The sequence below is a fragment of the Salmo salar genome, chromosome 02 (assembly GCF_965601325.2).
Source record: "Salmo salar chromosome 02, fSalSal1, whole genome shotgun sequence".
Lineage (NCBI taxonomy): Eukaryota > Metazoa > Chordata > Actinopteri > Salmoniformes > Salmonidae > Salmo > Salmo salar.
The window spans coordinates 21182771-21193467 of NC_138292.1; the positions used below are offsets into that span (position 1 = coordinate 21182771).

At 42.0% G+C, this 10697-nt stretch overlaps 2 protein-coding genes across 4 annotated transcripts in view; one reads left to right on the forward strand and one right to left on the reverse strand.

The window, feature by feature from the left end:
• LOC106577165 (leukocyte receptor cluster member 8 homolog) overlaps positions 1 to 531 on the reverse strand; it is a 32232-nt gene extending 31701 nt beyond the window's left edge. For all 3 annotated transcript variants that reach the window (XM_045699709.2, XM_014154980.3, XM_082960652.1), the window contains exon 1: positions 224 to 531. Coding sequence is in view for 1 of the 3 variants with exons in the window: in XM_014154980.3 (XP_014010455.1) it covers positions 224 to 264 (41 nt within the window). In the remaining 2 variants the exon portion in view is untranslated. The remainder of the gene's footprint in view (positions 1 to 223) is intronic.
• A 7183-nt stretch (positions 532 to 7714) lies between these two features.
• On the forward strand, positions 7715 to 10388 carry LOC106577156 (uncharacterized). Its single transcript, XM_014154968.3, has 2 exons — positions 7715 to 7876; positions 9158 to 10388. The coding sequence occupies exons 1-2, from the start codon at positions 7825 to 7827 to the stop codon at positions 10102 to 10104; spliced, it is 999 nt and encodes a 332-aa protein (XP_014010443.3). The 5' UTR covers positions 7715 to 7824; the 3' UTR covers positions 10105 to 10388.
• Positions 10389 to 10697: the final 309 nt, after the last annotated feature.

Consider the following 10697-nt stretch of genomic DNA (forward strand, 5'->3'; position numbering starts at 1 on the left):
AAGCTGCAGGAAAGTAGGAGTTAGCTAACGTTAACGTACTGGCTAGTTAGCGTTAGCTAGGTAACGTTAGTTACGTTAACTAACGGAACGAGAAGAACTCTGCGAATCGCAGGCTTTCTTCGAACGTTATTAAATGTCAATGTCTAGCTAGAATACAGGTCAAAATAAAGTGAGAACATATTCGAAAGCTCGATATGTTTAACTTGATAATTGTAAGTCTTACCAGTTAGCAGCTGGAGCTGTCTGGGTCGTATTCGACGCCATTTTGCCACCGAGATAACTAGCTGGCTACAGTACCAATATAATAGAACGTCGTCGGCCAGAAGACCCTAACGTAAACAAGAACAATTAAATCACAATATACAAGGAAAGTTGGTCTTTTACACTACCATCCACTACTTCTCAACAAGACAGTCTTTAAATTTAAGAAAAAAACACACTATAAAGCAATATCTAAACGTCGAATAACACCATTTTCACAAGAACAACCGTAGCTGCAATGGATCTTCAACTGAAAAACAAAATGGCAGTTGCATTAGATATGGAACGTATGCCTCGCTTTCCGTTTCCTTTGCCTCGCCTCCTCTCATTGGAGGAAAATACACACCTACTTTGTTCCTAGATTTCAAAGTTTTGCCTTCTCATTATCACTATTGCTACTACTTGCGTAATAAAGTTATTGTTGTTACACCGTAACCCTTGATGTTGCAGAATAATATTGAATAAAACATGTTTTTACTCTCCCTTCTGGTGAAAAGCTGTTATAAGTAAAATAAATATATATATTTAAGACTCTTCATCCTCCACCACACAACTGTCAAGCAAGGTGAATGTGATCAGATAGTCTCGACCATGGATAGGCAACTTTGATGGGGGTGGGGGCCACAAAAAATCTGAACTCATCATGAGGGGCCGCAGTAGCTCGCTGGTCTTTGTACCCAAATCCATACCCACACGTGCAGTCAGAGCCGGCCATAGCCTTTTGGGGGCCCTAAGTGGCCCCCCAGTCGGTAATTCGACCATGATTACTACAAGTTTAGATAGCTGGCTCGACTAATTTACCAATCTAAAAAAAATATCTGACATGAGCTAATTGAGTGACAGTGTAGTGACTGACATAACAAGAGAAAAACTGCTGATCCACAACCAAAAATTGCACCTTGTGTATTCTACTATTCTAACTCTAAACAGTAATTCGAGACCCCGACAGTGTTTCTGAATAAAAAATAAATTATTATTATTACGTTTTGGAAAATTGATCCGCATATAGCCGTGGGAAGCAGGTATGCTGAGGGTGCCCCCTGAAAAATCTGAAAGTAAAAAAGTATTAATAAAAAAAAAATTCTCACAAAAGTTAGATGTTTTAATGTCACATGCACAAGTATGGTAAAATGCCTTTCTTGCAACCTCAAAACCCAACAATGCAATAATCAATAACAATGTATTACTATTTTTTTTAAACACACAAGAAAAAAGAATAAGAAATAAGAAATACACAATAAAATAAGTAAGTAAGCATACTATATACAGAGAATATTTTTAAAAGTCAGTTCCAATAACATATTTACAATGTGCAGGGATACTGGAGTGATGGAGGTAGATTTGTAAAAGGTTAAGGTGTCTAGGCAACAGGATATAAGATAAACAGAGTAGCAGCAACTTGTATGTGAGTGGGTGTGCAAGTGTGTGGAGTCCATATAAATGTCTGTGCATATTATGTGTGAGCAAGCAAATGATGGAGTGAGTATTTGTGAGTGTGTTGGAGTGACAGTGTGTGTTAGTGTGTAGGGTCCTGTGAATGTGCATAGAGACAATAAAGTTACACAGTTAACTCAGATAGTCCATGAAGCAGGTTTGTTAGCTATTTATCAATCATATTGCTTGGGGATAGAAGCTGTTCAAGAGCTTGTTGGTGTCAGACTTCATGCACCGGCATCACTTGCCGTGCGGCAGCAGAAAAAAATTGTCTATGGCTTGGGTGGTTGGAGTCTAAAAGTAGTGCACTGGGCCTTTAACCCACTGGGCCTTTCCTAGTCCTGGATACATGGGCCTACAAAAGGGGGCTGCCAGTTGCCCATCCCTAGTCTAAACTCTGGTCTAAATACAGCCAGTTCAATTTTAATATTTGACTTGGGTCATAGCAACATTGTTCGCAGTGTGTGAATTATACCGTGACATTCGGGAGTCTCTATTTATTTCATGGGACCTCCTATGTGTGCACAAAAAAATTATGGGCCTAATAGTAAAGACATGATATTTAACTGTCTGTTTTTCATTTAGCATGAACACAACCAGTCATGATGTTTTCATCTTATTGTCAAACAAATCACTTAAAAAAGTAGGCTACCTGCGCATGTTCATCCACTCAAGCATCGAAACAATGCACTGTGCACTCACGCAATTTGATGAATCTGTTACAAAACACCAAAAAGTGTAATGACATTCAGCGATTGTCATTGGGTCTATGCTCTTGTAGCCTGAATTAATACATTTTTTATAAAAAGAAAAGTTGGGATCTGTGTGTATAAACATTGATAGATCTAACTTAATTGTCACGTCCTGACCATGTTATTTTCTATGGTAGAGTAGGTCAGGGCGTGACAGGTTTTTTTCTCTCTCTATGTTTTCTATTTCTATGTTTAGGTTCTAGTTTTGTATTTCTATGTTGGGGTTTTGTTTGGGATGATCTCCAATTAGAGGCAGCTGGTCCTCGTATATATATATACATATACATATATATATATATATATATATATATATATATATATATATATATACCATTAGGGGAGCCTAAAAAAAACTAGCCACTTGTTTAGAGATACACATTTTAATAAATGTTTCATAGAGCACTAACATTTAAGGTGAGTGTGTTGGGGGCAATTGGCCCATCCTCCAATGCGGCAACTTGCTCCAAATTAGGATTTTCCAAATCATGTCCAAATAATCTACAACTCACTTCATTGAGTTACGCAGTAATTTTTTCCCCGATACTTTAGGATGATTTTGACATGATTTGGAGATCATTTTTTTGCTGAAACAAAAAACATTGCTTTTTGTGTCAGCAATTGGACTTTGTTCTTAGGGGAGCTAGTTACCTTCACGTTACCCTACACATCAAATCAAATTTTATTGGTCACATACACATGGTTAGCAGATGTTAATGCGAGTGTAGTGAAATGCTTGTGCTTCTAGTTCCGACCGTGCAGCAATATCTAACAAGTAATCTAACAATTTCACAACAACTACCTTATACACACAAGTGCAAAGGAATGAATAAGAATATGTACATATAAATATATGGATGAGCGATGGCCGAGCGGCATAGGCAAGATGCAGTAGATGGTATAGAGTACAGTAAATACATATGAGATGAGTAATGTAGGGTACGTAAACATTATATAAAGTGCCATTGTTTAAAGTGACTAGTGATACGTTTATTACATCCAATTTTTTATTATTAAAGTGGCTAGAGATTTGAGTCAGTATGTTGGCAGCAGCAACTCAATGTTAGTGATGGCTGTTTAACAGTCTGATGGCCATGAGATAGAAGCTGTTTTTCAGTCTCTGGGTCCCAGCTTTGATGCACCTGTACTGACCTCGCCTTCTGGATGATAGCGGGGTGAACAGACAGTGGCTCGGGTGGTTGTTGTCCTTGATGATCTTTTTGGCCTTCCTGTGACATCGGGTGGTGTAGGTGTCCTAGAGGGCAGGTAGTTTGCCCGCGGTGATGCGTTGTGCAGACCTCACTACCCTCTGGAGAGCCTTACGGTTGTGGGCAGAGCAGTTGCCGTACCAGGCGGTGATACAGCCTGACAGGATGCTCTCGATTGTACATCTGTAAAAGTTTGTGAGTGTTTCCGGTGACAAGCCAAATTTCTTCAGCCTCCTAAGGTTGAAGAGGCGCTGTTACGCTTTCTTCACCACTCTGTCTGTGTGGGTGGACCATTTCACTTTGTCCGTGATGTGTACGCCGAGGAACTTAAAACTTTCCAACTTCTCCACTACTGTCCCGTCAATGTAGATAGGGGGGTGCTCCCTCTGCTGTTTCCTGAAGTCCACGATCATCTCCTTTGTTGACGTTGAGTGTGAGGTTATTTTCCTGACACCACACTCTGAGGGCCCTCACCTCCTCCCTGTCGGCCATCTCGTCGTTGTTGGTAATCAAGCCTACCACTGTAGTGTCGTCTGCAAACTTGATGATTGAGTTGGAGGCGTGCGTGGCCAAGCAGTCATGGATGAACAGGGAGTACAGGAGAGGGCTGAGAATGCACCCTTGTGGGGCCCCAGTGTTGAGGATCAGTGGGGTGGAGATGTTGTTTCCAACCCTCACCACCTGGGGGCGGCCAGTCAGAAGTCCAGGACCCAATTGCACAGGGTGGGGTCGAGACCCAGGGTCTCAAGCTTAATGACAAGTTTGGAGGGTACTATGGTGTAAAATGCTGAGCTGTAATCGATGAACAGCATTCTTACATAGGTATTCCTCTTGTCCAGATGGGTTAGGGCAGTGATCAGTGTGATTGCGATTGCATCGTCTGTGGACCTATTGGGGCGGTATGCAAATTGGAGTGGGTCTAGGGTGTCAGGTAGGGTGGAGGTGATATGATCCTTAACTAGTCTCTCAAAGCACTTCATGATGACGGAAGTGGGTGCTACGGGGCGATAGTCGTTTAGCTCAGTTACCTTAGCTTTCTTGGAAACAGGAACAATGGTGGCCCTCTTGAAGCATGTGGGAACAGCAGACTGGGATAGGGATTGATTGAATATGTCCGTAAACACACCAGCCAGCTGGTCTGCGCATGCTCTGAGGACGCGGCTAGGGATGCCATCTGGGCCGGCAGCCTTGCGAGGATTAACACGTTTAAATGTTTTACTCACATTGGCTGCGGTAAAGGAGAGCCCACATGTTTTGGTAGCGGGCCGTGTCAGTGGCACTGTATTGTCCTCAAAGCGAGCAAAGAAGTTGTTTAATTTGTCTGGGAGCAAGACGTCAGTGTCTTAATAGCGATGAGCCCATCTACGGAGCCACACATGAACAATATAAGGACAGACATAGAAATAATTATGACTGATGCGTAACCTACACTGTTTTATCAGACACATTGACACTATGTTGTAGTGTCTTAAATGCATTGACTCATGAACCATAATAGTTGATTTACAGTGACAGTAGATAATACAATCGGGTGGAATCAAGCACTATAAAAGATTAATAGTGTCCTCATGTGGCATTGAACTGAACAGCAGACACGATTAAAAAAAAGTTTATATGGGCCACTAATCCCATGGCTTTCATTTTAAACATTATTGGGTTAATGGCTAGGTCATGTCACCCGAGACAGAAGTCCAACTTCTGTCAGATAAGAGCAAATAATTATATATTTTTTATTACTGAGCAAATTCTGATTTCCCAAATGGCTCTATTCTATTTATGAGGTCATGTTTGGCAAACAGAATAGAGCACGGGAGAGGTGAGTATTATGGCGTAATAAACACACATACATTTGTACCTCATTTCCCCTTTTCCTCCTTCCCCCTGCTGTTCCCTCTATTTCCTGCCCTGCACCTCGACTGCTGCAGGATGTACGTCTTTTCATACTCACAACCCTAAGCACAGTGTCTTTGCAAAACACACGCACGCACGCACGCACGCACACACACACACGCACACAAATGGTCAGCAAAGGAGGATATCTTACTATTGTATGATGTGTGTGTGACACAGAGAGACAGAGATAGAGAGCAAGGACTCAGATGCAATATCCTATATCAATATTTAAATAAATGTTAAATAAAAAAAATTAAAACATTCCCATAGGCACTCATCAGTCTGACCACAAACCACTGGTTCCTGATAGTCTACTGGTTCATCCAGAGGTTGTATTTGGGACTTGATGGGTAGTAGAAGACACTTTACTTTTCCCTGATTGAATTCAATTCCCACGGTGTGCCATTCAATTGAACCTTTGGACACCTCCCACAGCTATGTAAACCTTGGGTGACGATATCCCACAAAACAGTGAGTCACTTCCATGCCTCATCATTGTGTGATTCCCTGAAGTATGAGTGATATGGGGCTGAATGGGGAGGAAGATGAGAGATAGTTTCTCCTGTCCCACAGCAAACGGAAGGTCTTCCTACAGCAGCGGGCAGGATTTCCTCAAGTCCCCTTTCAAGATGGATAATAGCGGACTGATCCAAATGAGCGAAGAGGAACTGAGTGTTAGACCCCACAGGCAGTGCTCTCTAGGACAAAGCATGTTGTGCTGCTCAGTGGTTGAGTATGATGACTGACTTGCCTGACAGCATTCCCGAAAAGGGAGGCATTGTAGCCAATTTCTTACACCCATAGTAATTAGCTAAGTTTCTATCATGTACAGGAATGACACCAACCTGACTGGCTGAGGGAGAGACAGAGAGAAGAGCTCTCATTAATGTAGCCTAATTATTTGTATTTAACTAGGCAAGTCAGTTAAGAACAAATTCTTATTTACAATGATGGCCTACCCCGGGCCAATTGTGCGCCACCCTATGGAACTCCCAATCACGGCCGGATGTGATACGTTTACATTTACATTTTAGACATTTAGCAGATGTTCTTATCCAGAGCGGCTTAAAGTAGTGAATGCATACATTTCATACCATTTCATACCTTTTTCTTAATTGAAAGTAAAAAAAACAAAATACAGCAGGCACTAGGACCTCCATGTGAATGAGTTTGACTCACCTGCTCGAAGAACTTTGCACAGCTGGATTGTACAATATTTACACATTCTTAAACAAATTATTCAAGCTCTGACATCTGACAGGATGATTGTTGATCATTGTTAGACAGTCAATTTAAAGTCTTGCCATAGATTTTGAAGCCGATTTAAGTCAAAACTGTAACTAGGCCACTCAGGAACATTCAATGTCATCTTGATAAGCAACTTGTGTTTTAGGTTATTGTCCTGCTGAAAGATTAATGTCTCCCAGTGTCTGTTGGAAAGAAGACTGAACCAGGTTTTCCACTAGGATTTTGCCTGTGCATAACTCTATTCCATTTATTTTTATTAACAAACAAAAAAAAACTCAAGTCCTTGCCGGTGACAAGCATACACATAACATGATGGAGCTACCGCCATGTTTGAAAATATGATGAGTGGTACTCAGTGATGTATTGGATTTGCCCCAAACATAACACTTTGAATTCGGGACATAAAGTAAATTTCTTTGACACATTTTTTGCAGTTTTACATTAGTGCCTTATTGCAAACAGGATGCACGTTTGGAATATATTCTGTACAAGCCTCCTTCTGTTCACTGGCATTTATGTTAGTATTGTGGAGTAACTTACAATGTTGATCCATCCTCAGTTTTCTCCAATCACAGCCATTAGACTCTAACTGTTTTAATGTCCCCATTGTCCTCATGTTGAAATCTCTGAGCAGTTTCCTTCCTCTCCGGCAACTGAGTCATGAAGGACTCCTGTCTCTTTGTAGTGACTGGGTGGATTCGAACTAGGTTACTGTAGAGAACCAGGTTACTGTAGTGACGCCTCTTGCACTGAGATGCAGTGCCTTAGACCGCCGCGCCACTCGGGAGCCCCTTATGCATCATACCAGTAACAAAAACCTTGTATCAAAAACATTTAGTTATTGATTGTTTGATTACGTGTGCACTTGATGTGGACCCTGGACCCCGTCATTCCCCCTGTAAAACACTCCCTAATAAAATATCGCGTCACTTCCTTGCCAATCCCTTAGAAAAATAAATATTAGAAAGGGCCGAACGACGCTGGGAAAGAGCGAGAAGAAGCCAGAAGAGAAGATAAAGAAGAAAAGACTGATGAAAAGAGGGATAGTGAGGCGGGAGGAAGCGAAACACGAGCGTAATCAAAGTAAGTTTCCCATACTTTTTCTGCTTTGGAAACATTCCACTCAGAAACTTGATCGGCGGAGCTCAAGTTTTGCCCCCTTTCCTCCCCATTCACATCACTCAATATGGCCTTACATAGAATACTACTGCTAAACAATCTATATGATACGTTTTAGAGTTCAATTAGCAGACATTCGCTATTTGTTGAAATGGGGTCCCGAGCTATGTCTGGCAGTAAGTATGACATAATGTAGCCTGCCTTGCCGCATAAAAGCGATCAGTTTTAGGAGGAGTTGTTGATTTTGTTTTGATGAGGCATGTCACTTGCAAGGACAAGGGGACGCACATAGGGACTAATTAACTTTCACCCGCTTACTGTTTCATCCTCTGATGAAAGTTATTGGTAAATAGTAAACATATGACAGTAATGTCAGACTGCTTTTTAAATGTGGGTTACCTCATTGTTTTTAAAAGCTCAGCAACACCGGTTTTCAATATAGTTTTCAATTCAATGCAATAGGGAATCATTGTAATTGCTTTTAGTATTGCCCTAGATGGTGTTTGTCTATGGCTTTAAAGTCTCCTACCCCGAGGGAAGGAATCCAGAAGTATGTTCTTGTGTTGCATGAGTATGTTTCACTTGCAAGTCCCAGCATGGCCTTGGCATAAATATCAATGCCAAACGACTCGTTGGTTTCTCACACTCTTGCACAACAGTGATGTTTTCATGTAGGCCTGTCATGACAGGTCACTGTATATAAGACCATAGAAGTCCTGCCCTGTATAGTGACACTAATCAAGGGAAATGGCCCCTCAGTGACAGTTTGGCTCTGGGCCCCTCATATTCACTTTCTCTCTGTTATCTATGTTGACAGTCTAGAATGGACTTCTCTGTTCACTGTAGGTTTATATACTGGCACAATACCTTTTTGTGAAGGTATTTTATTTCTGTTATGTGTTTTCTAAATAGGTTTATTGAGTTGGTATTTGTCTCACACTGACTGAACTTGGCTCAGTGTCCGCATAAATAGATTACGTCAAAGTAAGAACATCAAGGTAGATCGTTAGTTTCATTTAGACTTCCCGTGTGTTTTCTGATGCATAGAATATCATGTTTCTGCTTGACGTGTTGTCTCATCCAAATGGTTTTCTTTTCTCCCGTCTCTGGCCTCTTTCTTTATTTCTGTCACTCTTTCATTTTTTCCCACCCTCTCTTCTCTACACCACTTTTTCTCTTCCTCTGAACCCCATCTCCTCTCTCTCTCTTGCCTCCTTTCTCCATAATTCTTTCTCCCTCTCTCAGCTGTCATGCCACTCCACAAGTCGTCCCACAAGGCACCTCGCCTGGACCCCACCATGATCTCAGCTCCGCTGGGGGACTTCCGCCACACCATGCACATCGGGAGGGGCGGAGATGCTTTCGGTGACACCTCCTTCCTGGCTACTGTCGGCCCCAGCCCTGAACCTGGGTCTCCGGGTGCCACGGCAACAAACGACTCAATGGCGCCCGTTGATTCCGAGACGCCACTTAACCACACTGATGATGTCACGGATGGCTTCGGAAGCCCACTGAACAGTGAGCTTCAGCATTCCGAGTCGGTGTCGTCTTTCACACTCGATATGGATTTCGACCTGGGTCCGTCCATCATGGGTGATGTGCTGGGGGTGATGGATGGACTGGGGCTGGACTCAGACTGGACTAGGACTCGCGCTAATGAGGAAGACGTCTTCAGTCCAAGCAAAAGTCTTGTCGTGGAAGTGGAGAATTTTAAAATGGCGGCGGAGGATCAGTCTGTCAGCATAAGGAACGAGCTGAATGAGAAGAAGCTTTTAGGGATCGAGGGAGATGGAAGGATAATAGAGGGGACTGGAGGGATCAAGGCCAAAGGGCAGAGGCCGAAGGTGAGATTCAGCGACAAACGAGAGGAGATAATTTGCCAAGCGTCGGAGGAGGAAGGTCAGGGGTTAGATGTTGAGGAAGAGTGTGTGAGTCCCACCGAGGAAGATCGAGAGAGGGGGAACAAAGTCATCAGCGTGTCAATCGCGGGAATAGAGGTACAGCCCACCAATCACAAGGCAGATTCACCTTCCAGTCCCGCCTCCTCACACAGCTCAGAGTATGAGGGTGTCACCCCATTGGACAGGAGGAGGGTTGACAACTGTCACTCAGAGACTGATTCCGAGGAAGAGGAAGACAATGGACGGGGCTACACATTTGAAGATGAGTTTGATGATGAAATCGGCCTATAAGTGTGCTATTGGGCATCTTACGTCAATCAATCAGAGGATAAAATGGTTCCTCGTTGGTTGTGAACTATGTACAGTTTACTTCCTCTATGCATTGTTCTGCAAATTATCATTCAAAAGAGAGCTTTAAGCAAAGCTAAGTATTTCAGAACAACAACTGTTTGAAGAGTCTCTGTTGAAATGTTTTTGGGACCAAATTGCTCCTTTTGATCCTCAGTCATAGACATGCAGTTAGTCAACAGTTACTACAGGAATCCGTTTCATTGAATCAATCTTATAAGCTCCAATGAATGGACAGAAAAATGTTGACCTTTGAAATAGCCACCTAGTATTGACATCAGATTTGAAATGCTACATTTTTAACAGACACTGTACTTCAATTTATTATGTCTCAATTCAAAATACACAAAGAATAGTGTAGTATTGTTTTAGGCCAAGCAGGTTTTCAGTGAATAAATAGCCTAGTTTGCAGCACTTTAATTCATTTCAAGAAACTGGAAGCTTTACTGTTAAATCAATGCTCAGTAAAAGATGATGACAGTTTTTTAAATGACAATGATTAAGGCAAATTGAAATGTTTTAACAAACATGTTTTA